A 27,980-nucleotide genomic window follows, 5' to 3' on the forward strand; every position below is an offset into this window, starting at 1 on the left:
TGCGCATTACACACAAAATCATGAGTTAATTTTATTCAAAGTTCCTTTTAATATTGTTTTAATTAATTTTGGCGAAATCGTGTGTGAAGTGATCGGAAGATCGCACAACTCACCGTTATTAACAGCAACAAAGGTCAGATTACCGCTATTGACGCCTTGAAACAAACTTTAGTTGACAGAGAATGGATACATGTATCATAAATGCCATACTTTGACTCGTTAAAAGTCATATTTGTTATAGTTTGATGATTCTATGTCAACACGGTGACTGGTCAGACTGGTTCCATGTGAAAAATAATAACCAACAATAGCAATCAGCTGCTTCGCTTAGGGTTATTATTATTTTGAATATGTTTATTAAAAGCTGCAACTAAATTAACAAGATATTGGAATATATTATTCCTGATAAAAAAAATAGTTTCAGATACAATTATTGCCGATTCTTGCATTAAAATCCTGTAAAGTTATATCATTGGGTGTGTCTTGACCTAATCACCGGTAGATTCCAAGAAAACGTGTGTACAGCTGATTGCTGTTTCCGGCTTAGTTTACGAGAAAATACACAAGGTAATCTTAATCCCTAGATGGAAAACAATGCCTAGCAGAACAAAATATACAATTTAAACGGTAAATCAACATGTCTGGTGATTTTTTATCTCAAATTTTGAATTTGTACTGACCAAGTTTCTCATCCTTTACCGGACTTCGCTGAAGAGGTACGGTGTAATTTTTTTCTGTGCTTGATAAGCGAATTATTTTTTTCAAAAATACTGAATCCGCTAAAGGGGGGGGCGCATTATACATGGGTGCGCACTATACTCAAGAAAATACGGTAGTGATAAATGATGACATTGGAGAAAGCCTTGTGTGTGTCACTGTTCTACTATCTAGATGTATTTCTTTTTTACGTCCATTTATTGATGAAAACAATTTCAATTTTGTGATATCACTTAATCATTTTCAGATATCACAAATTCCAAATGTATTTATTGATATAAAAAAAATAAATGAATTATTAATAATTCTCTTCTTGGTACATATCATTTTAAATACGCTATTAGCAATATTGCTGTCTCTCACACATTTAACTTTAAAGTGTTATATGGCAGTGAAATTTACTGTTAAACAATAATTGAAACTGTGTTAGATTGTTTCTGTTGATATTCAGAAGAAGCTCATTGCATTGCATTTGGATGATGATTGGTTGTCAGTGGTTAGGAAGTTATCATATTTAGATGCTTGGATTATCTGTAGCGTAATAGAAACGTGGAATATTCTGTGATGTTCTAGTGACACTTGACTGGTCTAGCACTGTATGGCAAGTGCTGGAAGCTAGTTAGTAGGGCAGGGACGAGTCCAAATTTAATACCCGGGTACCCATCACCCTATTACCCGACCCTACCCGGATACCCGCTTTTGATATCTAGAGATAGGTACAAACTGTCCGATTTGGAAAAGTTTGACCGTAGCCCTGGCAAAATGTTTTTAGATACACATGTAAAGCGATCTGGTCATGCATACGCTGCATGAAGTTTTATCTTAATTCAAATATATAAAAGATAGAAGGAATGCGTGCATAGTCAGAAAGAAATGGAAACATTAGTGACATGTAGTGTAATTATAGAGTTTTAGATAATTTTTGTCATTAAACAATATATCACGTGACTATAACCACGGGTCCGGGTAGTCCTGTGGGTACCCAGGTCATACTTAGGACCCGCTCGACCCGAGTACCCAAGTTACCCATCCCAGCTCTACTAGTTAGACTATTTAAATGGAGCAGGTGCGTGCCTGCCTGTCATCTCACATTTCATCTGATCTTACATCATGACCAGCTTTCGTGTGAAGATCACTTAGCTTCCCGGATTCCCAGCACAGGCCTATCTCGGAAGCTGGTGTGGATGGGTGAATATCATTATCACTGAACTTTTTGCTATTACCACTACCATCATATTTTGTATTTTATACTGCCATTAAATATTGTACTACCACTCTATTGATTACTGACATTGTAATTGATGTGCAGTAATTTGTATTGATTTGTAAACCTAGTAAACTGTGTGATACAATTGTTGATTGAATACCATTCGTTGGTTAATTGTTGGTTTAACACTCAGTTCTTTTACTTACAGATATATATCTGGGTTAACATATAATTTGTGAATTGACAGAGGTTAGGTCTACTATCGCCTGCAGTGCACTTTGCCTACAGCATTATCAGAACAATGTTATGCACCAGTGGCCGTCACTAATGAGCTCCCATTACCTTCAGTATGAATGGCAAAGGCAAAGTGCACTGTAGGCGATAGTAGACTCCACCCCCATCATAAGTGTTGGATAAAGCCAATTGTCGGATTAACGAGTGTCGGATTAACAAGACTTGACTGTATTTCTTTCGGCTTGTGTGTGTATTAGATTTAGGACATTTTGCTGTTTAATAAACATTCTTCTAATATAATGCTCCCAATCTGCACAGTCATGGGATTAGTTAATGTGTTAAAAGTTAATTCAATTTATAGATATCCAAAATTCATCTTATTCTCACAAATGATTTATGCAACGATAATATTCTCAGACAGTACGATATACGATACATACTGGCCTATATCAATTCATAATTTAATCCTGTATCAATTCATATCTTAATCGTGTATCGTTTCATACATGAAACATATAACACAACAGTGGAATGACTTTGTTGGATAAATGGATCCTTTCTACATTCTAATAAATAATTCTATCTCTATTAATTATGCTACATCTACATTATACAATGGACTTAGTTAATGACGTAGATTCTGTTCTAGTCTTTTTCAAACTGGTATTGGCAACTGCAAAAGTTCATGCAAAATTGCTCAAAAGTAAGTATTACAATACATGTCATATCTTGAACTACCGGTATATACCGCGATATGTATCGTAATAGGGGAAAGTTGTATCGTGACATCCCTCTTAAAATATACTTCTGATTTTTAGATATCACAAATCGTAATTTTTGATATTATACAATGCTATAAATTGCATTATATGTTATGTCTCAAAATACATTCATTGATATTATAAATTCATTTATTCATATAATAAAAAATGGAATGTAAGATATCAATATTTTATAATTAAAATAATTATTTTATGATATCATAAAAAACATTTTTTTATCCTGTTTATACATATGTATAGTTCATCTTGTGTTATCAATACATGAATAAGTCTGACACAGAGGTAAATTACACACGTTGAACCAATATGCTGTAAATGGAAAATTGTTATCTTGGTTCAGAATCTATTTAACAGAAAGGAAACAAGGTTCCTGTCAAGGGACATCATCAGATATGCTTATCAGAGCTGGAATGCCACAAAGATAAATATTGACCCATTGTTATCTTTAGTTTATATTAACGACATCTCAGACATGTCAGATAATATTTTTATTATTACTAAACTGTTTGATGATGACACAAGTATAGGAATCTCCTCTGATGATGTACATCTCAGTCTTAATGAAGATCTTACTGCACTTAATGACTGGGCACACAAATGGCCCCTCAAAAAGTGAAGTCAACACCATCAAGAATTTAATCCATACTTTTACTGGACCAATATTAGAACACTTGTCAGAAGTCTGGGATAACTGCACAACCTTTAATGAAACAAGAATCATTACAAGTAGAGGCAGCAAAGATAGAGATTGTACTTACAAAGTTTTCATAACGTGAGAGACTATATTACGAAACAGGCTGTGTACCACTTAAGGAAAGGCGTAGTCTTAAAAAACTACTATTTTGATACAATCAGTCCACAATCAGTGTTCATCATATATGTCTGACTTATTACCTTCCAACATTACCTTCGGTTACTAACATAATTTGCATCATAAAATCAACATAGTTACCGAATTTGACGTAATAAGCGCCCAGGGCGCTCTCAAAATTAGAAATAGGGGGCTCTTATTAGAATATTATTTTGGTGAAAAAAACAGAGTTAAAGGATAAATTTCGTGGTTTAGGCTGACAGCCTGAAATGTTTATATACGACAGATATATTTTTCCAGAATTTAATTGCCCATAATTTAGTGTGCATATTACACACGAATGCGTGTTAGATCTATACGCGAATACATAAGTCTTGTGTACATTGATCAATGGGAAGGGGTGCTAATTGGGATTGTTCACTAGCCAATATATTAGCAAATATCGCTATGGGCGCTTATTAGAGCGGGGCGCTTATTATGTCGAACACGGTATACTATTGGCTCATAAAACCTTTCAGAACTCCTTGATTCCAAGTGCTTGAATGAATGCAGGAATTCTTCTACATTTATAAAAATAATTCTTTTCAAAATTATCATATCAATAATTTTGTTTCATTTAAGGAAACGAACAATTTTATGGATAACAACTTCTGGTTAATTGCATTTTGCAATGTTTCGATGTAGATTCTTACATGTTATCAAGTCGGTGTGACAAGAACCAATTTTTAAGTGATGAGAGGTATATACTTAGACCATACCGTATTCGACGTAATAAGCGCCCCGCTCTAATAAGCACCAACGGCGATATTTGCTAATATATTGGCAAGTGAACAATCCCAATTAGCACCCCTTCCGATTGATCGATGTACATAAGACTTATTTATTCGCGGATAATACTCACTCGTGTGTTATATGCACCCAAATTAGTTATGGGCAATTGAATTCTTGAAAAATATATCTGTTGTATATAGACATTTCAGGCTGTCAGCATAAACCACGACATTTACGATCTTTCAACTCTGTTTTTTTCCACAAAATTAATATTCTAACAAGAGCCCACTTTGTCTAATTTTGAGAGCGCCCTGGGCGCTTATTACGTCGAATACGGTATTATGCATCATTGCAAATTCTTGGTTGTCACTCCAGCTTGATAAAGGTGTAAGAATCTACATCAAAATGTCACTATATGCAACATAAACCAGAAGTTGTTATAATGTTATCCATAAAATTGTACGTTTTCTTACTTACTCACCATCTTCTGGAATACCAATCCAAAAGTTAATAATTCATTATGTGATTATAAATGAATCATTGATATCATAATAAGGAATAAAATCATGTACCTTCCTTATGTCCTCGGCTAACAAGAGGTTGTTTTTCTTCTGTGTGGCTCATTTCTACGCTGTTCCAGTTCCAAGAGGCCACGGCGTCTTTTATTAATATATCGTTGTAATGTTGGCAACTTGGAAGACAGTTGTTTTGACAAGACGTCCGAGTTCCACACAAGTTTGCACTTCATAAAGTTATCAGTTTCGTGTCTACAACCTTGAATGTTTGATAACAACCGAATGATCACACTTCTATGCCGTGGTTTGTTTTACTGTAAAGCTAACAGTGAATGGAGTTGAACTTTGACAGTTCTGTTATCATCGGGATACACGTGACAGGATACAAAACAAAACTCACTTGTAGGATATCACACGAGTAGAAGACAGGAGAAAGCTGGGCTCTGTCTCTATGTCTCAATTTGCGCAAAGAATACGGGAAACCAGATAAGAATTTGGATATCCCCTTAATAGTGTAAGTGTCGAGCAATGTCTTTAGAAGCTCCTAACAGCGACAACGCATTCACCCAGCTCACTGATAAAGGCGGCCGTAGTTCAAACTCCCTCGCAGCGCCGTTTCAAGAATCACGTGCCATTGAATCAATATCAACATTGTGACAGCATAAGGGATGTCGTGTGCTAGCTTTACAGTCTTCTCGGTGTAGTTTGGCTCCTTTTAGAACTGTGAAATCATGGGTTAACTTTTTTTTTAAATCAGTAATTCTTCTCTTAAGCCTGCCACTTGTGCCGCTATGGATTGATCGCATGTGACGCTAATTAACCAGCAACCTGTGTGAATGACAGCTTTGTCCTGAGTGAAACAGTGGACAGTATAGATGTATGTTTGACCTGGCACGGACAATGTGACAAGTGTCTGGCACTGCCCAACTAGAATTAATACCACACTGAAAAAAACATTCCAGACTTGTGAATCGTTACCAGGTGCTTAAATTCCGATAAATAACGACAGTCTGACAGTAGATCTAATTGGTAAATCATTGTATTTGTACGTTAATGAAAACATGTCTCGTACTCTATCACATTCCGAGTCTGAAAATGAAGAATGCCGACCGCTGATCCGCGATGATGGTACAGAATCGAAACAGAGAGAAGATGGTATTTATTTGTTGTAATATTTTACAAGTCTAAGATCATTTGTATTAATTTAAATCATATCTCTTTATCATTGTGTCTAGATCCCTAATTGGAAAATAAATTCTAAACTAAATTAGAATGTATTACCCATACTCAGGGATTTATTTAGAATTCTAAACTAATTGCCCTTGACTTGAAAATTGGGGGGATAATCATAATTTTGTTCAAAATTGGGATTTTTTAAAGTTCCTATTTCCCCAAATTCATATTGAGGTTTTTGAACATTGCAATATGAAACAAAGCATTAAAACCTCTTCCAATTTAATTCCAATTTGGATATTTTTACTGACATTTCCTGCAGACTTGGGATCTAATAGCTGCCTCTGAATAGGTCTAGATAAATCCCTGCATATCAATATTTTTATTATTATAAATGTTTAGTCATCTGACTGTTCAGAAGTCAAGTGAGCTTATCAGTATCAGACAAATTCTTTGGTAAAATTATCAAAATTATGCGCTAAAATATACCAAAAGAGTGTTACTTTTTACTGGGTATTTATGGAGGAAGTACTTTAATATCAACACTGACAGCTTCTTTTGCTCAGTAGCTGTCTATGTTGAATTGTTGACTACATATCCAAGTGAGCTACAGAGTCGATCAGCACTATTTTTCTGAATTGAATAATAATAATAATATTTCTGATGTATCACTGGTAACATAGTGTCAATTTCTTAAGTAAAATAGTACCAATAATTCTCAACCATGAAGTACAATTTTGATGGCCACCATGGCTAATATAACATATCCAGGAAGTGTGAAACAGTGTTCAAAATAGCTGCCTGCCACTGATTTTTAACCTGTTTAAATTTGGCTAGTAACATATCCGTTAAGCTGGCCTGACTGTCTTGTTAATCATTTTAGCCAATACATACTTATTTCTACGAATCATCCAGTCAGTTATGGCATCATTTGATGTGAAAGTCTGTTGTCCATTTTTTGTCTTTTTGAGTTCATCGGAAGTGTTTTGGCTAGTAAAATATGATGAGGGCTTGCAACTGTTTTGTTAACATGCGCTGCTGGCCAGTGAACTTGGGAAATAATTCATACACTATTGTGAAAAGAAGTTGAATATCGAGTTTTGTTTTCTCCATGCTCACAAATAACCATGATTGCATTGTTGGTCAACAGCGTCATGTCAGTGGATTCAGGCGAGACATTTCCTGGCTCTCATGGCCTTCATGGGATTCTTCAACGTCTACTGTCTCCGCGTCAACCTCAGTATGGCAGTGGTTGCCATGGCGAACACATCCTCCAGCACACACAATAATGACTCCACCTCCCAATGCAGACCACTATACAACACATCAAGTCCTTCACAGAACGTAGGTACAGATTTGGTTGGTTTGGTTTGGTCAGCAATATTCCAGCTGTATGACGGCTGTCTGTAAATAATCGAGTCTGGACCAGACAATCCAGTGATTGATATCATGAGCATCGAAGTTGATAAAGTTGTGTGGTCAACGATTCCAGAAAACCAAAGTAAAATACAAAAGTATCACGTCATCGAAACAGGTTTTCTAATGAAAAGGTTTGATTGTATTTAGCGTTACCTTAAACCAAAGGGGGGAGGGGGGGGGGGTAAGCATGTCCGACTTCGATCTCTTGAAGGATTTTTCTCAATATTTCAGCCGTGGTACTTCCAAGAGTAATTATACGGAAATGTCAATGAGGTGAACGAAGATGCAGAGCATGCGTCTCATCTCCATCACCTGTACACGTTTTGTTTGTTTGTTTGTTTGTTGTTTAATGCCGCACTCCGCAATATTCCAGCTGAATGACGGCTGTCTGTAAATAATCAAGTCTGGACCAGACAATCCAGTGAATGATATCATGAGCATCAATCCACGCAATTGGGATTGATGACATGCAACAACCAAGTAAGCGAGCCTGACCACCCGATCCCGTTCGTCGCCTTTTATGACAAGCATAGTCACCTTTTATGGAAAGCATGGGTTGCTGAAGACCTATTCTACCCCGAAATCTTCAAGGGTCAGAGTTGGAGGGTAACATGACTGAAATGCATTTATTTACATGTCTTTCATAAGTGTTTGTTAAACAGTCGATTGTGGTTGTGTATTTCAAGGAAAAGTTATAAGAAAAATGATGCATGTTAAGAAGATGGATTTTATTCCTAATTCTGCACACCAGTCAATGTGAGATTGCCAACTTGTATTGTTCTTTTATTTCATCGCATATGTGTGCCCACTTGTCACGAATACATCTCAATGTCTATTCCACATTTTAACATCGTGACTGTGGCGTAATTATGATAGGTGCACATAACTGTTATATTTGGTACAAGGGAAGTAACTCTTGTCCTATGTTACAAGCCCAGAGAAGTGAAGACACACTGGAACAATCAATGTGTTGTTGGTTAAGTTATGAGTCTTCCTTCGACAAACCAAAACATAAAACATGTTAAAGTATCCATATAAAAAATGATTGCATGAACTTGACAACAGAGACATTCTAGTGTTGGGTTTGTGGCAAAAATATGAAAAAAAATTTTTTTTAATTGTTTCCAGAGTTGTAGAGTAATACAGTATTCCGTCGAGACATATTTCGGATTGCATAGAATTACACAATACACTCTTTAAAATTTAAAGGTTTTGAAACAGACATTGTCACATTTCAAACTAAAAAGTCTGCAACAAACATTCAGACTCAAACATAGCATGTATCAACAGAGAGCTAAGAATAATATGCTGAAAATAAAAGTAACCATTTTTTGTTAAAGTTATTTTTGTCATCCTTTTATATAGAAATATATGTTTATGTATATATTATTTTCGGTTTGATTCCTTAAATTCCAAAAAACATGAATATTTAAATTGGTATTTGTCTTGAAAAGGTCTTGAAAATAACCAAAGTGACTTGAAACGACCTTGAATAACACTTTGATTTGACTAAACATCATTTTTGGGGGTACTTTTCATTTACTAAATACAATTGTGCTTGTGAATGTCCATGAACATATGCAGTAATGCTGCCTGATAACATCCGTCCATCCGTCCATAATCATTTCGTTTCCAGAGTGTAACTCAAAACCCATTCAATATTTTTCAACAAAAATTGGCAGATATACCAAACAGATCCTGAAGTGGTGCCTTTTGCTGTTGATTGATTTTTGGCATTTTTATCTTTCTTATTTCCATGGAAACAATTTGGACTTGGGGAGCTAAAGGTGGGATGGATTTCATGTCCAGAGCACAACTAAAAAAACAATCAATATCTTTCAACGAAACTTGGCAGATATATCAAACAGATCCTGAAGTGGTGCCTTTTGCTGTTTACAAAATACCATGGTATTGTTTTGATAGAACTACTCTTGTATACGGAGAGATTAGTTAGATATTCTCTCAGGTTGGAGTGAGTGAGTGAGTTATGTTTAACGCCGCTTTGAACAGTATTTCAGTTATGTCACGGCGTGTCAGCTCAATGTGGGATGAAAGCCCGAAGTGATGCAGGTCTCAGACGTTTACCACTTCGGTCAAACCCACGAGCACGGGTATGGTGCTGTCAAACCTAGAAACATAATCGGGGCAAACTGGGATTCGAACCAATCATAGGTTTCTGGCATTTCCAAGGGACGCAACTCTGCACAGCTAATTGCGGCGCCTTAGACGACTGGGCCATCATCAAGTTAGACTTTATGTTACAGTCAGATGATTTGTTCTTTTGAATTTGTAGGGGCCGGGGTATTTGTCATCTTCTGATGACTCTTGTTTCATAATGTCTTCCCCACATTCCACCAATGAGTGAGTGAGTGAGTGAGTGAGTTGGGTTTAATGCCGCTTTTAACAGTATTCCAGTTATATCACGGCGTGTCAGCTTAATGTGGGAGGAAAGCCCGAAGTGATGCAGGTCTCAGACGCTTACCAATTCGGTGAAACCCACGTGCACAGGTATGGTGCTGACAAACCTAGAAACATAATCGGGATTCGAACCCACAATCATAGATTTCTGGCGTTGCCAAGGGACGCAACTCTGCACAGCGAATCACGGTGGCTTAGACGACTGGGCCACCGGTACCCCCTCCACCAATGATTTTTCACTATAACACTTGTAAATTATGAAATAGAAAATCTAGCCCCGAAAGCTCAATGTGGATAGCCAATCCAAATAATTGTGTTCAGTTCTCTGAGGTCTCTTTGTAGAGTGGAGAGTTCAACTGGGATGAACAGACACAAGGCCTCATCCTTGGTGCCTTCTTCTACGGTTACGTTACGACGCAGGTGCCGGGTGGATTCCTGGCAGAGAGATATGGCGCCAAGCGTATCTTTGGATTTGGAATTCTGTGCACATCAGTCCTCACACTGTTCACACCGCTAGCAGCTCGATGGCACCTCTACGCTTTCTACACTCTCAGAATCCTGGAGGGCATAGGGGAGGTAATTCAGTCACTTCCTTTTTCACTCATCGACGTTTTCTTCATTCTTGATTTTGAAAGATTTATGTCATTTTGATTTTAATTGGGTTACAAATTCACACCGTCAACATTTAACACATGTGAAATAAACATTTGCTGAATCGTGATCTTCTTCCTCCAAGTTAACAAATTTAATAAAAATTTCTTTGCTTCACCCAACCAACAATAGTTCTAAGGAGATCAATTCTTTTTAAAGTTTTTATTAATTGTTATTTCGACCACCTTTGGAAAACAATCTGTACACAAAGTTAAAAAAACAAAGAAGCTTTGTGCAATCTCTACCCTCCTTTATCAAATGGGGGCACAGGTAGTCCAGTCATGTATGGCGATGGAATTTGCTGTGCAGAGATGCAATTGGAAAACTGTTCAAAGCAAAAGAGTAAAAAACTCACTGGCTCACTAATTAGTGAGGACAGTCAAATCCAGATGTAACAAGGTTAGAAGAAACAAATACTAGTAGTTGCCTTTAAAAGCCACACGGTGACACAAAGAAAAGAACATAGGCCACGCCCACTACCGGACTACTGTTTCTTGATTGGCTGATGATGAATGAGTTGGGATTGTGTTGCATCATTGTGCTGGAAGATGTCACTGCTTCTGTACTGTTGTCTACAGTTATTGAGTGTTATTGATTGAATAAGCCGTCTGTGATGTTTTTATTTTTGACGTATTTATTTATAAGAATTGACTTTTTGCAATTTATCATGTTTATTGAAGTATAAACTTAAAAAACAGTGTTCACATCTTACACAGTGTTCACACCTCTTTTTACCTGTTTACCGCTGTGTGATCTGTTCCAGGGTGTGACGTTTCCTGCTATGCGATTTGTTCCAGGGTGTGAAGTTTCCTGCTATGTGATCTCTTCAAGGGTGTGACGATTCCTGCTATGTGATCTGTTCAAGGGTGTGATGTTTCCTGCTATGTGATCTGTTCCAGGGTGTGATGTTTCCCGCTATGTTCCAGGGTGTGACGTTTCCCGCTATGTGATCTGTTCCAGGGTGTGACATTTCCCGCTATGTGATCTGTTCCAGGGTGTGACGTTTCCCGCTATGTGATCTGTTCCAGGGTGTGACGTTTCCTGCTATGTGATCTGTTCCAGGGTGTGACGTTTCCTGCTATGCGATCTGTTCAAGGGTGTGACGTTTCCTGCTATGTGATCTGTTCCAGGGTGTGACGTTTCCTGCTATCTGATCTGTTCAAGGGTGTGACGTTTCCTGCTATGTGATCTGTTCAAGGGTGTGATGTTTCCTGCTATCTGATCTGTTCCAGGGTGTGACGTTTCCTGCTATGCATGCCATGTGGGGAAATTGGGCCCCTGTCTGGGAGCGGACTAAACTTGCAGGCTTCTCATACTCAGGTGAGTTCATTGCCAGGAACAGATAATATATAGTGCCATTTTGTTTCGTGATATCTGTCAACTGCATCAATCATTCGCTATCACAATGAAATAGACCATTATTGTGCTTAACTGAATAAATGCATGTACACCATCACATTGAACACCATCAAAAGAATATACAATTTTTTAACTAATGCATTTGCTGTGTGAGATGAAGCTGTGCGAGGTCCAACTGAAGAAGAATCTGTTCCCCATAGTTGTGTGGCTAATCCCATCACATAGCGCCCACATGAACACGGAAGTGATGACGTCACAGAGAATCACATAACTGTTTGTCATCGAGACTGACAAGTCCTGTAGAATAAAGTGTCCAGCTTTTACACTGGCATCCTTTTGATTGTTGCTTTATTCAGCATTTATTGTGAATTTTATCATTCTATGGTTTGTGTTTTCCCATATTTTTACTGTCGCATAAATATTTTGCACGTGATGGTGGCTACAAGTCACTGTAAAATCATATGCTTTATTTTTCCAATTAGCCATTTTTATTTGCCACGTGGTCACACTCTCGTGTCTCTTTGTTCTTTTTTAAAGCTTGGTATTTTCTTTCATATTGTCTTATCTAAAGTTTCCCGTTTGGAAAAGTAAGTGTTATTTTACCCTTTAACCTCCGTGTCTCATAATGGGTTCAAAATTGCTGTAATTTCTCTTTGTGCTTTTTGTGACAATGGCTTCTGCTTAATTGCAGATTTATGCTTGCTCGTTGTTCTGAGTACCTGCAGGGCAGCACCATCATTACCTACCTGGTGGCCATTAACTCGGTGTTGGCAATTCTGGAAGATCATAAAAAGACCATGATATCCGGAACTCCAAGCTTTGCTGCACTCCAACAGACTTGAAGATCAGAAGGCCAAGTTCAGACCTCCTGCTTGGTACTGAACATTTTCAGGTTTCTGCGTGGCTCTCCATTTGAGCCTACTCAGCAGCTTCCTTCTTTAACCTCAACATGAAGACATTATTTCCTCACCCAGGTCTGATTTGAGGGGGGCACGGGTGGCCCAGTCGTCTAAGGCGCCGCGATTCGCTGTGCAGAGTTGCGTCCCTTGGGCATGCCAGAAACCTATGATTGTGGGTTCAAATCCCGGTTCGCCCCGATTATGTTTCTAGGTTTGTCAGCACCATACCTGTGCTCGTGGGTTTCACCGAAGTGGTAAACGTCTGAGACCTGCATCACTTCGGGCTTTCCTCCCACATTAAGCTGACACACCTTGATATAACTGGAATACTGTTTAAAGTGGCGTTAAACCCAACTCACTCACTCTGATTTGAGTGTAGGGCGCGTTCACCTTGGGCTGTCCCTGGACTTTAGCCAAGAATCAACTCCTTCATCCCAGGTCCTTCATCCCACCACTCTTCTCTATTGTGGGTGCTGAAGACTTCTCGATTGTGGGTGCTGAAGACTTCCTGATTGTGGGTGCTGAAGACTTCCTGATTGTGGGTGCTGAAGACTTCTCGATTGTGGGTGCTGAAGACTTCTCGATTGTGGGTGCTGAAGACTTCTCTATTGTGGGTGCTGAAGACTTCTCGATTGTGGGTGCTGAAGACTTCTCGATTGTGGGTGCTGAAGACTTCTCGATTGTGGGTGCTGAAGACTTCCTGATTGTGGGTGCTGAAGACTTCCCGATTGTGGGTGCTGAAAACTTCTCGATTGTGGGTGCTGAAGACTTCCCGATTGTGGGTGCTGAAGACTTCTCGATTGTGGGTGCTGAAGACTTCTCGATTGTGGTTGCTGAAGACTTCTCTATTGTGGGTGCTGAAGACTTCTCTATTGTGGGTGCTGAAAACTTCTCGATTGTGGGTGCTGAAGACTTCTCTATTGTGGGTGCTGAAGACTTCCCGATTGTGGGTGCTGAAGACTTCTCAATTGTGGGTGCTGAAGACTTCTCTATTGTGGGTGCTGAAAACTTCTCGATTGTGGGTGCTGAAGACTTCCCGATTATGGGTGCTGAAGACTTCTCTATTGTGGGTGCTGAAGACTTCTCGATTGTGGGTGCTGAAGACTTCTGGATTGTGGGTGCTGAAGACTTCTCGATTGTGGGTGCTGAAGACTTCTCGATTGTGGGTGCTGAAGACTTCCTGATTGTGGGTGCTGAAGACTTCCCGATTGTGGGTGCTGAAGACTTCTCGATTGTGGGTGCTGAAGACTTCCCGATTGTGGGTGCTGAAGACTTCTCGATTGTGGGTGCTGAAGACTTCTCGATTGTGGTTGCTGAAGACTTCTCTATTGTGGGTGCTGAAGACTTCTCTATTGTGGGTGCTGAAAACTTCTCGATTGTGGGTGCTGAAGACTTCTCTATTGTGGGTGCTGAAGACTTCCCGATTGTGGGTGCTGAAGACTTCTCAAAACTTCTCGATTGTGGGTGCTGAAGACTTCCCGATTATGGGTGCTGAAGACTTCTCTATTGTGGGTGCTGAAGACTTCTCGATTGTGGGTGCTGAAGACTTCTCGATTGTGGGTGCTGAAGACTTCTCGATTGTGGGTGCTGAAGACTTCTCGATTGTGGGTGCTGAAGACTTCTCTATTGTGGGTGCTGAAGACTTCTCTATTGTGGGTGCTGAAGATGAGGTGGAACTCCTTCTGTGCCAAGTTGTGCACTGGGGGTTTCATTTGCCGATCTAAGACTCAACGTGGTTCCTGGGAACGGCTTTCCATCCTCGTCTCCAGGACATCCACAGCAGAAGTCAGTCATAACACATTATCCTTGTAGTTACGTGCAGTCATCCAGGCTTATGAGGCCACTGGTCTTGGTCCCCCCAGGGCCTACAACCCTCACAAGATCTTGGCGGTCACTTCTATGATGGCTCTCCACAGTAAATGCTCCTTCATCATGGAAGGATGCTTCTGGAGATCCAACACTTTCTTTGCAAGCCATTACCTGAGGGACATGGCTTTGGAAGGCGTCGAAGGTATCCACAGTTTTGGTCATTTGGTGGTTGCCCTGCAGGTCTCCAACCCCAGACACCATTAGCTTCTCCAGCAGTCAAGAGCCGACCATGATTGTTGTGAAAGGCGACTTACGGGATCGGGTGGTCAGGCTTGCTGACTTGGTTGATGGATGTCATTTTATCCCAATTGCGTAGATCAATGTTCATGATATCAATCACTGGATTGTCTGGTTCAAACTCAATTATTTAAAGACGGCCGTCATATAGCTGGAATATTGCTGAGTTTGATGTTAAACAACAAACAAACAAACAAAACACCCCAGATAAGGAGGCTTACATGTTGCAAGCATTGGCTAGGTAAGTCAGTCTCTGACTCTAGCATAAGCTATTTTCTACTACTGTTCTTTGCCTGGACTTCCTCACACTCTCGTTCTCCCTCTGGCAGGAATGATCTCCTGGTTCCTGATCATCACAAAAGGCTGCCGTGATGGTGGCCTGGACATTTGATGAGGGTTTTCTGAGGATCACATCTGAAGGTATGCCCACCTCCATTACATCCAATTCAGATGCATTAAGGAGTAATGCAGGATAAGTTACAATATTTAGTAAAATCGAATTTTTTTACATTTGTATACTTATCCTGCTTTACTAAGTCTAAAGTGGCCCAACCATCACAGAGCTGCCTCCCCACGATGTCTTCAGATGAAACGATGAGGGAGGAATGTGATGTTCTGTGGCGTCATCATTTTCATTTTTCGCTGTTGGATGGTATTAGCCACACAATTAGTGGGGACAACTTCTTCATCAGCTGGACCTCACACAGCTTTGTCTTTCTGTAAAAAAATCAGCAGTAAATACATTAAGGATTAATGCAGGTTAAATATACAATGTTACAAATATGTAGATTTTGCTAATATCTCTACCATCAGATTTATAAAAATAAATTATCACCTACATTTTTCTACTTGATAAGTTTACTATTGTTTGCAGGGTCTCAGCTAGGAACAGTGATCTCAATGCCGATATCTGGACTGCTGTGTGAGTCTGACTTCCTTGGGGGATGGCCATCAGTGTTCTATATATTTGGTGAGCATGTGTTCATTGTTTGACGTCTTGTATGCCTCATCCGGCAATATTGCAGGTAAATATTCCATCCGCCTCTAATTAATCAAGACTGGACCAGACAATCTAGTGTTTCATATTATGATCAACTATACACACCTACAATGACAGTTATCAACCAAGTCACTAAGTTGTATGATCTGTGTCTACTGTATGACAGGTTGTATAAGCTGTGTTTACTGTATGACAGGTGGTATAAGCTGTGTCTACTGTATGACAGGTTGTATAAACTGTGTTTACTGTATGACAGGTTGTATAAGCTGTGTCTACTGTATGACAGGTTGTATAAGCTGTGTCTACTGTATGACAGGTGGTATAAGCTGTGTCTACTGTATGACAGGTGGTATAAGCTGTGTCTACTGTATGACAGGTTGTATAAACTGTGTTTACTGTATGACAGGTTGTATAAGCTGTGTCTACTGTATGACAGGTTGTATAAGCTGTGTCTACTGTATGACAGGTTGTATAAGCTGTGTCTACTGTATGACAGGTGGTATAAGCTGTGTCTACTGTATGACAGGTTGTATAAGCTGTGTCTACTGTATGACAGGTTGTATACGCTGTGCCTACTGTATGACAGGTTGTATAAGCTGTGTTTACTGTATGACAGGTTGTATAAGCGGTGTTTACTGTATGACAGGCTGTATAAGCTGTGTCTACTGTATGACAGGTTGTATAAGCTGTGTCTACTGTATGACAGGTTGTATACGCTGTGTTTACTGTATGACAGGTTGTATAAGCTGTGCCTACTGTATGACAGGTTGTATAAGCTGTGTTTACTGTATGACAGGATGTATAAGCTGTGTTTACTGTATGACAGGTTGTATAAGCTGTGCCTACTGTATGACAGGTTGTATAAGCTGTGTTTACTGTATGACAGGTTGTATACGCTGTGCCTACTGTATGACAGGTTGTATAAGCTGTGTCTACTGTATGACAGGTTGTATAAACTGTGTTTACTGTATGACAGGTTGTATAGGCTGTGTTTACTGTATGACAGGTTGTATAAGCTGTGCCTACTGTGACAGGTTGTATAAGCTGTGCCTACTGTATGGCAGGTTGAAAGGTGTGCCTACTGTATGACAGGCTGTATAAGCTGTGTCTACTGTATGACAGGTGCTGTAAGCTGTGTCTACTGTATGACAGGTTGTATAAGCTGTGTCTACTGTATGACAGGCTGTTTAAGCTGTGTTTACTGTATGACAGGTGCTGTAAGCTGTGTATGGGTGATTGCTTGGTTCTGTCTCGTACATGAAACACCATCCGACCATCCTCGTATTTCAAAATCAGAGAAGGAATATATCGAGAACTCTATTGGGAAAAGAGAGGTTAGTGTGTTCTTCATTAAAAAATGCATTTGTGAGTTTATACTACTATAGTAATTAATCATTTCATAAACTGCTTCAGTTTCTGTTCTAACTATACATAACACTGGATGAAGTAAGTTGATGTTTTGAAATACAAATACTTGAAATTCCTATATCCCTTCTTTGCTGCTGCTTTTTTTTAAAAATCCATAACATACACTAAAAAATATAGACTGTCAAGTAAAGTTTCGGTCTTTGTAGGGGGACCCATGAAGATCCGGGGTAGAATAGGTCTTCATCAACCCATGCTTGCCGTAAAAGGTGACTATGCTTGTCGTAAGAGGGAACTAACGGGATCAGGTGGTCAGACTCGCTGACTTGGTTGATGCATGTCATCGTATCCCAATTGCGTGGATCGTTGCTCAATCACTGGATTGTCGGTCCAGACTCGATTATTTACAGACCGCCGTCATATAGCTGGAATGTTGCTGTGTGCGGGGTTAAACAACAAACAAACAAAACAAAACTTTGTAGGGGACACTTATAAAGATTACTTACAGCCTGGCCTAGAAGTTGATCATGGAACGTTTATTGTAGCAGTGTTCTTAATACAGCGAATACTGTAATCTGATTAACCTCGTCTGTTCTAAGATATTCTGTAGATAATACCATGCTTGTTTTCCTTGAAGAACTGTTTTAATAGTAAAAAGCTTATACAAAACAGCTACTATGTAATCTAACTACCGTATTCGACGTAATAAGCGCCCAGGGCACTCTCAAAATTAGAAATGGGGGGCTCTTAATACATGTAGAATGTTATTTTGGTGGAAAAAAAACAGCCTTGAAAGATAAATTTTGTGGTTTATGCTGACAGCCTGAAATGTTTATATACGACGGATATATTTTTCAAAAATTTAATTGCATATTATTCACGAAAAGATAAGTTTTTGGTTCATTATACAATCGGAAGGGTTGCTAATTGGGATTGTTCACCAGCAAATATATTAGTAAATATCGCCATGGGCGCTTATTAGAGCTGGGCGCTTATTACGTTGAATAAGGTATTATCGATGACATGACGTGTACACATACCAGAGGCTGCCTACCCCTTGGAAGAAGATCCTGACCAGCAGTGCATTGTGGGGGATTGCTGTGGTCAGTTTTACCAACAACTGGGGAAGCTACGTCTTTCTTACCTGCCTCCCAACATTCATGCAGAGAATTCTTAAGTTCGACATCAAGTCTGTGAGTATATCTGAAGATATGTGAAAGTGTATTCTTACTCCCTATATATAAGTTTTCTTATGTATGTTCTCTGTCCATTTACATTGTATGGCAACACAGAGGGACGGGGTTGATAGCACCTGTTTGTACATCAGATGCCAAGATACATGGAATTCCAAATGGCTCTGTGCAGTACCTGTATGCTAGAGCTTAGTATCGCCTGGTATTTTGCGATACGATTCGTATCACGATATGGACTGACTATACTATTGGTATCACAATACACCACATCAAAAAGTAAGAAATGATGAAATCACTGAAATACGGCTCTAAAACCTCTTTCTTCATACATTTCTTATTGTTATCTCAAAAACTTTTACAAAGAAAACCAAACAAATGAAGGGATGGTTATTAAATGTAACAGTTAGTCGGCTCGTCCTCAGCTACCACATCCTTGTGTTCTGCCATGCTTACTGGTGGTGCAATGCTACTTCTGCCATTATGGGATGTAACTCTGTTAGTTCCTGTTCTATTTACAGTAAAGTCTCGTTAATCCGACACTTGTTAATCCGACAATCGGCTTTATCCAACACTAATGATGGGAACTTATTAAATCAGTGCTATTTAGACCCGTTAATCCAACAGTCTCGCACTCCGACTCCGACACAACCTAATTTGCAACGAATTACCGAAATCACTCATTAATCAGTCCCGTTAATCCGACACAATGATCAGCGTACTCCATGGTCATCTGCCCACGAGTACATAGCCAGTGTTTTGATGCGAGAGTAGTCGGCTGGTAGCTGCATATTACAAAGCTGCAGAGATAAACAGTTAATGCTTTAGATAAACAAATCAGGATTAATCACATGCTTAGATTCCCTCAATCTCATTAAAATCAGATACAAGTATTCGCTATCACCGAGGACATCCCAAACAGGTCACATCAGAAGAACCTTTCGCGAACTATGACCGACGAACGTTGGTACTACTTAATTGAAGACGTACTTGTTAATCCGACATAATCATATGCAAGGGACTTGACTGTATAGTGTTTCGCGATAGTGTGTACCTATTAAGTATCGATGATATCATAGGTATGGGTGAATCGTTACAGCCCTACTGGATGCCATGAAGAGTTTTTCTGGTACAAGGTCTTTTGATATGCCGGTATTTCTCAAAGTTGAAATTTATTTCATGTCCTTTTATTCTTGCAAAGCATGACAATTCTCTGTAATAATTTGCCCTAAGCCTTTGAACTTGCAATGTCATGCTTTCTATGTAAAAGTCCCAGACTAATTTATTTGTACCAGGTGTGTACATGGATATGACTCAAGAGTTCGTAAATTAAATTCCAATACAAATGTCTGTATATAATTCACCTGTATTCCTTATAGCATATCTTCCTCCATTTGTTGTTATAGCATGTATTCCTCCATGTGATGTTATGGGATGTATTCCTCCATGTGATGTTATGGCATGTATTCCTCCATGTGATGTTATGGCATGTATTCCTCAATGTGATGTTATAGCATGTATTACTCCATGTGATGTTATGGCATTATTCCTCTATGTGATGTTTTGGAATGTATTCCTCCATGTGATGTTATGGCATGTATTCCTCCATGTGATGTTATGGCATGCATTCCTCCATGTGATGTTATGGCATTATTCCTCCATGTGATATTATAGCATGTATTCCTCGGTGTGATGTTATGGCATGTATTCCTCCATGTGATGTTATGGCATGTATTCTTCTGTGTGATGTAATGGTATGTATTCTTCCGTGTGATGTTAAGGCATGTATTCCCCCGTGTGATGTTAAGGCATGTATCCTTCCGTGTGATGTTAGGGCATCTATTCCTCGGTGTGATGTTATGGCATGTATTCCTAAGTGTGATGTTATGGCATTTATTCCTCTGTGTGATGTTAGGGATGAATTCCTCAGTGTGATGTTAGGGCATGTATTCCTCTGTGTTATGTTACAGCATGTACAGTCGTGCCCCGCTTATACGGACTTCAGATATCCGGAAACCTCGGTTCCCGGACGATTTTCATTCAAAACGCAATAATTACTATATAAATTTACCCGTATATACGGAAATTCAGTTTCCGGAACCGGACGGTCATTTTCATACACAAAACACTGAAATGCACACAAAATTGTCTCACTTATCCGGACAATACACTTCCGCTGGTGGTAATCCTTCAGCTGGTGGTAATCCTTTGATTCGTGAGAAGTCAATTAACCAAGTGACACTGAGTTACGTTTGAGACGAGCTTGTTTATTGTACATGTAATCCCCTTCGATAAATATGGCGTCTGTTGAGGTCAGAGGTCAAAGTTGTGTAAGTATGGCCTGTCAACCAGCGAAACGTAAGCGACACGCAGTTACAGCACGCGAAAAAAGGGAAATTTGTCTGTTTAAGGAAAAACACCCGTCAGTAAGCATTATGGCACTGAATTTGGACATACCATAGGAAAATCGACATTCTGTCATCTGTCATGAGTTGCATAATTGAAGGGAAGTAACTCTTCCAGTAAGAAGCTGGTTTCAGTTATACGGAAATTCGTTTATACGGACAAATTGTGAAATGACGCAATTGTCCGTATAAACGAGGCACGACTGTATTGCTCTGTGTGATGTTACGGCATGTATTCTTCCGTGTGATGTTACGGCATGTATTCCTCCGTGTGATGTTACGGCATGTATTCTTCCATGTGATGTTACGGCATGTATTCTTCCGTGTGATGTTACGGCATGTATTCCACTGTATTAGGTTTTATCATGTATTCTCTTCACCACAGGATGGTCTGCTGTCTGCATTGCCGTATGTAGCAATATGGATAACACAGATGATGTCTGGATTCATCGCAGATTATCTCCGTACAAACAATTACCTCAGTACCTTGGCCACTCGTCGGCTAATGACATTAATAGGTCAGTTAAATACTTTCATTAGCTAGCCTGGCTATAGAATCCAACTCCCTTTCCTGTCCACATGCTTTGTAGATCGTGTTAGGTAGGCAGAGCATGTTCTGTTTTGTTGGTCATCTACCTCCTACAACTCCACCTCAGTTATACCGCTGATCGTCTATAATGCTCATCAATTATTTGGACCCCAAAGGTAATAAATAAGTTTTATGCCTTGAAGCAGTGACAGAAAAAAATATTCTGTCTCCAAGAAACATTCCAGGCCCTCCTTCAGAAAAATAAATGGCCCATCCAAAAAATTGCTTTCAGGTGAGGTGCTGCCAGCTGCAGCTGTGATCGGCGTCAGCTATGTCGGTTGTGACCATATATGGGCTGTGGTCCTTTTGACTGTTTCCCTTGGGACGAATGGCATCAGTATGGGAGGCTTCAATGTCAATCACCTTGATATTGCTCCCAAATTTGCAGGTAAGTGCCATCTCTATGGATACTTCAGAGTTGTCTCCCTTCCCAAGAAGATCTGGGTTAGAATAGGTCTTCAGCAACCCATGCTTGCCATAAAAGGCGACTATGCTTTTTGTAAGAGGCGACTAACAGGATCAGGTGGTCAGGCTCGCTGACTTGGTTGATGCATGTCTTCAAATCACAATTGCGTAGATCGATGCTCATGAAGTCAATCTCTGGATTGTCTGGTCCAGTCTTGATTTACAGACAGCCATCATATAGCTGGAATATTGCTGAGTGCAATGCAATTATTAAAACCCTTGTAATAGGAATGGGTAGTTACAATGGTGCTTGTGTATTATCTACCCCTGATATGCTTGGATCGTTGCTCATGCAGTCAACCACTTGTTTGTTGGGCCATACTTGCAGTGGCAGGTGTGGCTGAATTATTGCTGACGTCAGCTTAAAAGTTTTAAGTTAAAACAATATTAATTTATTCACTTGCTCATTTTTCATAATATTACCGAACTAGTTTGCTTGTTGTCATAAATGTGAAAGAAGGAATGGCCTGACAGATACTTGCTGATCTGACTTTTTGTTGCTTGTTTATTGGTCACCAGTCAGCAACAATTCAGCTGTAATTCATCAAGGGCCCGACAACCAGTGTTTGATATTATTAGGTACATGTACATCCCATGTAGTCAAGGTATGATGACACACAATCGACCTTGTCAGTAACATGCTCTTAAAATATACTGAACAACAAAAGTTCCTGTGACATTGAATAAGATTTAATGCAGAGTTATGTTTTTTACCAAATCTGAAACAACTTCGGTTTGCAACAGATAAAAGACTCCTGTAAGTGTTCAAATGGTTTAATTTGCCATACTGACTTCAGAAAATGTGTGTTTTCATAAAAAACATGAACATGCCAAAATGTCAATTTACAAATCAATAGCGTGTGTCTCCACCTCTGGTTGCGATGCAAGCAACACATCTTCGTCTCATGGAATGGTCCAGGCATCGCACAAAGTCTTGTGGGATATCTGTCCATATCTGCTGGAGCATGTTTCGAAGTTCCTGGAGTGTCTGTGGAACACGTGGTTGACGTCGAAGGCGCCGATCCATCTCATCCCTCATGTGCTCGATTGGTGAGAGATCAGGGGAGCGAGCCGGCCAGGGGATGACATTCATGTTGTTTTGTTGAAGAGAATCCTGAACAAATAGAGCAATATGAGGCCGGGCGTTGTCATGTTGAAAGGTAATGCCTGGGCCATGACGTCGCAAAAACGGTAGAACAACAGGGCCGATGATCTCGTCGCAGTAGCGCTGTCCATTGAGATTTCCCTCTACCACTATCAAACGGGTCCTCTGTCTTGCTGTAATCCCACCCCATACCATAACGCTGCCACCCCCGAACCTATCTTCTTCCATGACACAATGATTGACGTAACGTTCACCTCAGCGTCGGTACACTCGAATACGTCCATCGCTGTGGCTGAGGTGAAAACAAGACTCGTCAGTGAATAGAACTTGTCCCCACTGCATGGCCGTCCAGCAAAGACGCTGTCAGCACCACTGTAGACGTGCTTGACGGTGGTTTCCTGTCAAAATTGGACGTCTGGCGGGTCTTCTGGCGACAATCCCTGCGCATCTGAGGCGGCGACGTACGGTTTGTGAAGATATTCGCCGAAGGCCAGGGATGCTTCTTGCAGTCATTGTTGCTGGCTGGAATCTATTTCGTAGGTGTGTTGTTCGAATCCAGTTGTCTTGTCGATTATTGGTTACAAGTGGCCTGCCACTCTGAGGATGGTCTCTGACTGCATTCGTCTGTTGCCAAGGTTGCCATAAACACCAAATGGTGTTTCTGTGGATGTTAAATTGTCTTGCAACATCACTCGATCCTGCTTCAAGCACACCAATGGCTCGCAGACACTCATTTTCGGACAGGCGTGGAATTTCATAATGTTGAATAATTGCGTAATTTTGTTGTTTTTCTGAGGGGTTGTTGTCAGCACGATGCTGAACAATGCATATGGAATCCCTTTAACGCACATGTTTTTATACCCATTCTTGGGTAGTGAAATGCATGGGGCTTGCATAAAAGTTAACTTTTGCATGGAATGCATTCTTTTCTGTAGCAGTTGCATTTTTGTGACTTGATTCCATAAATGTACTACAATATTCTAAACCAAACTTTACTTGTATGAAAAATATACTAAAATATTGGTGTCACAGGAACTTTAGTTGTTGAGTATATGTAATAATCAGTAAGCCCCGAAGTTGCTAGTTGCTTCTACTTCCAGAATCAACGGATTCAAGTGATTTCTCTGACCTAAATCATGTTATGGTTAATATATAATATCTCTATAATTTTGGATAATGACTTATAGTTGCATCAGTTTGACTTGTTCAGATTTTAAGTAAGGATAAGAATTTATGGATGAGCAACTTCTTTATTACAATTAAGAGCGACGTTTCGGTGTAGGTTGTAACACCGTTATCAATCTGATTGATATTGGTGTTAGAACCTACACAGAAACGTCGCTCTTAATTGTAATAAAGAAGTTGTCCATCCATAAATTCTTATCCTTACTAACTACTTCTAAATGCCTATGAAAGATCAAAGAGGTTGTTTAGATTTTGTTCAGAATGGTATGTGAGTTCCTGGCTCAGACACAACATTTGTGATTATGGTTTAAATAGTGGCACATGTAACTACTGGTAGGATGCACTGTCATACAAGATGTTGTGTTATGAGACAGAAATATTGCTCACACAACATGTCATCTGTTTGTTGTGTATTCTGAATTCTGAAAGTTGGGGTGCATGAACTTTTAATGGAATCTTTAATGGTTTTTTTCATAGCATGTTTTGTGTCTTAGGTGTGATGCTGGGGATCACTAATGGTATAGCCTCCATCCCAGGATTCCTGGCCCCGGCAGTTGTGGGCTACATCACCAACAATAGGGTGAGTTTCCCCACAGTCAGGGGCTGTATCACCAACAACAGGGTGAGTTTCCCCACAGTCAGGGGCTGTATCACCAACAATAGGGTGAGTTTCCCCACAGTCAGGGGCTACATCACCAACAATAGGGTGAGTTTCTCCACAGTCAGGGCCTGTATCACCAACAACAGGGTGAGTTTCCCCACAGTCAAGGGCTGTATCACCAATAACAGGGTGAGTTACCCCACAGTCAGGGACTGTATCACCAACAACAGGGTGAGTTTTCCCAGTCAGGGCCTGTATCACCAACAATAGGGTGAGTTTCCACACAGTCAGGGGCTGTATCACCAATAACAGGGTGAGTTTCCCCACTGTCAGGGGCTGTATCACCAACGACAGGGGGAGTTTCCCCAGTCGGGCTGTATCACCAATAACAGGGTGAGTTTCCCCACAGTCAGGGGCTGTATCGCCAATAACAGGGTGAGTTACCCCACAGTCAAGGACTGTATCACCAACAACAGGGTGAGTTCCCCCAGTCAGGGCCTGTATCACCAACAAAAGGGTGAGTTTTCCCACAGTCAGGGGCTGTATCACCACCAGCAGGGTGAGTTTTCCCACAGTCAGGGCCTGTATCACCAACAACAAGGTGAGAATCCCAGTAGTCAAGGGCTGTATCACCACCCACTAGGTGAGTTTCCACCTAGTTTCTTCAAGATGATGTAAGACCCAGTTCAAGTTGTCATTAAGTTTGATTGTTCTTCAGGAAACTATTGAGGGATGGCGATATGTTTTCTTCCTGACTGCTGGGATCTATGTCGTGGGTGCGCTGGTGTATGTTGCCCTGGCCCGCGGAGACGAAATGGCATGGGCCAGGGAGAGGCCGTCGCACAGCAGCTCTCTCAGTGTGAGTTCTGCCAATATACAGACACACAGACAACCATGGCAGCCGCCGCCGCAACAGGAAGTCGACATCCCTCCACCACCAGAGTACACAGAAACATGACATCACCCGTAATTCATGTACTTTTATATCAAGATTATGTGTAACAAAAAATAATGTGGTTGTCTTTCTGAGTGAGAGTCAAGAGTTCACCTGATTATGATTTTGTTGTTTCATACGTTTTAATGAAAGTGATAAATGCCACGACCTGCACGCTGTGATGTTACTGAGATACTCTTCATTGTGATCAAAGATTACTCCATGTATTTCTTAATGTTAAAATCTTGCAAGGTTTTTCTGTGCCAAAATATACATGGTTGACAAAACAATTTTAATAAGTAACTTTGATGCATTGATGGTCATTGTTTATAAGTTTCGTTATTGTTATTGTCACAATATATCCAGTATAAATATAAAGTTGCTGAATTCACTCTTGCAAGATGTTCCTCAAAGGCAATTTGTAGAACATGTCTTGAACCCATGATGTGATGTAGTCATACTGATGTACAGTTGAACCCTGTTGTCTCAAACTAAATTTGTCGTCCTGCATTAAAATAATTTAGGACATACCTTGATACGTTGGAAAAACACAACTTGGATTTTGTAGCAAGTGTACCATCTTCCCGAGGCAAGTGAGTTAACTGACTATAAAAGTCCAGTTTCCACCCTTGCCGAACTAGGCTGGTATTATGGAGTTACATTTTGGCTGGGCTAACGAGTCTATGCATAGTCCAATCAAAATCGCGCACCAAAATCAAAATCCGGTTCATGCAGATTTCGGTCGACTGCAGGATTTGCAAAGCATGTGCACCGCTAACTCGTTGTCAACAGATGTTTTCTATATCTTTTCATGTTTTTAATCAAGGTGCTCACGTGATTTGATGCACTTCGCGATGTAAGACTCGTTTGATCACAATATAGATCTTGATTATCGATCAGATCGTCTTGACTGGGCGCCACCGTTTTGTTTGAAGCAAATGCAAGTGATACGAGAGGTTGAATCTGATTGGTCCATAGGAGAGGCATAGAAAGGACATTACTAGTAATAGCCACTGGTGGCGCTACAATCGAGCCCAGGAATTCCAGCCTAGTTCGGCAAGGGTGGAAACTTGACTTTTAAAGTCAGTTAACTCTCTTGCCTCGGGAAGATGCAAGTGTACTGGCCAAGCTACTATATAATGTGAGACAGAAAACTGTTGATTGGTTGTAAAGGCTGCCATGACTAATTTCCTTCACGTGTACTCAATTAAAGAAGTGATGACTCTATAAACATTTGAGACAGTCAATACCCTTGCCCGACAACTAGTAGTCACATGATCTACTTTTAAATGAACATATGACAAATGCTTCTGTGTTTATCTTTGGTAATAATGGATGCAGTTCATGCTGCGCACAAAGTTCTACCCAATTTGCGTATTTAAGACTAATGATGCATTCCATAAGAAGAACAAGTAATTAAAAATTTTCAGTTGACGCTGATGGTGCCAACCTTTTGGTATGCGGGATGTAAGTGGTTTTCAGATGCTCAAGTGCAGTACACTGGATGCCAAGAAATGTTCATCTGGTACGTGATGCTAATATTTCAAATGTATGGTTGTGTTGTAAGACCATCAGTTCAACAAGTGCGTGATATCATGTTTTGTGAAGTATGTACATTGTACAGATTGCAAGTGTAAAATGACACCAACAATTTCCTTTGTGAAGTTTCAAATCTCATCCTTAAGGAACCCATTTGTCTTTCATTGTGTGTTTGTTCTTGAGTGAATGTTTGACTGTATGTTAAAATGAATGTGTATAGTCTCTTCCTTTATGCTGCAAGCACAGTGAATCATCAGGCTTGGCCTTACATATGTGTATATTAGAGCTGGGACGGGCAACTCGGGTACCCGGGTCGGGTGGGTACTGTGTAGGACCCCGGTACCCACAGGACTACCCCGACCCGTGGTTAGTCACGTGACATATTGTTTCATGACAAAAAATCACTGTATAACTACATGGTTACACGACAATTTTAAGTCTCTAATGTTCGCATTTCTTCGTGACTATGAACACGTTCCTTCTGACTTATGTGTGTTTGAACAAAGCTAAAACTTCAGTAAACTTCAGTGTATGCATGAC

General features: G+C 40.0%; 2 protein-coding genes across 3 annotated transcripts in view; one reads left to right on the top strand and one right to left on the bottom strand.

The window, feature by feature from the left end:
• Positions 1-5,467, bottom strand: part of LOC124149494 (sialin-like) — a 32,101-nt gene extending 26,634 nt beyond the window's left edge. The window contains exon 1 of the mRNA XM_048394220.1: positions 5,095-5,467. Coding sequence (XP_048250177.1) covers positions 5,095-5,146 — 52 coding nt within the window. The 5' untranslated portion in view covers positions 5,147-5,467. The remainder of the gene's footprint in view (positions 1-5,094) is intronic.
• LOC124149493 (sialin-like) lies at positions 1,655-26,595 on the top strand. Of its 2 annotated transcripts, none has more exons than XM_046521118.2 (11): positions 1,655-1,905; positions 7,361-7,554; positions 10,390-10,623; positions 11,931-12,018; positions 15,937-16,032; positions 17,275-17,396; positions 18,471-18,620; positions 21,408-21,540; positions 21,844-21,999; positions 24,861-24,946; positions 25,686-26,595. In XM_046521118.2, the coding sequence occupies exons 1-11, from the start codon at positions 1,902-1,904 to the stop codon at positions 25,923-25,925; spliced, it is 1,503 nt and encodes a 500-aa protein (XP_046377074.2). In that variant the 5' UTR covers positions 1,655-1,901; the 3' UTR covers positions 25,926-26,595. The 2 variants fall into 2 exon arrangements, with proteins under 2 accessions (XP_046377074.2, XP_046377073.2); XM_046521117.2 differs by lacking the exon at positions 1,655-1,905 and adding an exon at positions 5,605-6,192.
• The last annotated feature ends 1,385 nt before the right edge of the window (positions 26,596-27,980 follow it).

Source organism: Haliotis rufescens, unplaced genomic scaffold (assembly GCF_023055435.1).
Source record: "Haliotis rufescens isolate VD_foot unplaced genomic scaffold, xgHalRufe1.0.p SCAF_1, whole genome shotgun sequence".
Classification (NCBI taxonomy): domain Eukaryota; kingdom Metazoa; phylum Mollusca; class Gastropoda; order Lepetellida; family Haliotidae; genus Haliotis; species Haliotis rufescens.

Excerpts from the sequence above, each read along its gene's own strand:
- LOC124149493 (XM_046521117.2), top strand. The coding sequence starts at position 6,099 with ATGTCTCGTACTCTATCACATTCCGAGTCTGAAAATGAAGAATGCCGA. Across the intron at positions 7,555-10,389 it reads CATCAAGTCCTTCACAGAAC|AGTGGAGAGTTCAACTGGGA; the intron begins GTAGGTACAGAT and ends GTCTCTTTGTAG. Across the intron at positions 21,541-21,843 it reads TCGGCTAATGACATTAATAG|GTGAGGTGCTGCCAGCTGCA; the intron begins GTCAGTTAAATA and ends AATTGCTTTCAG.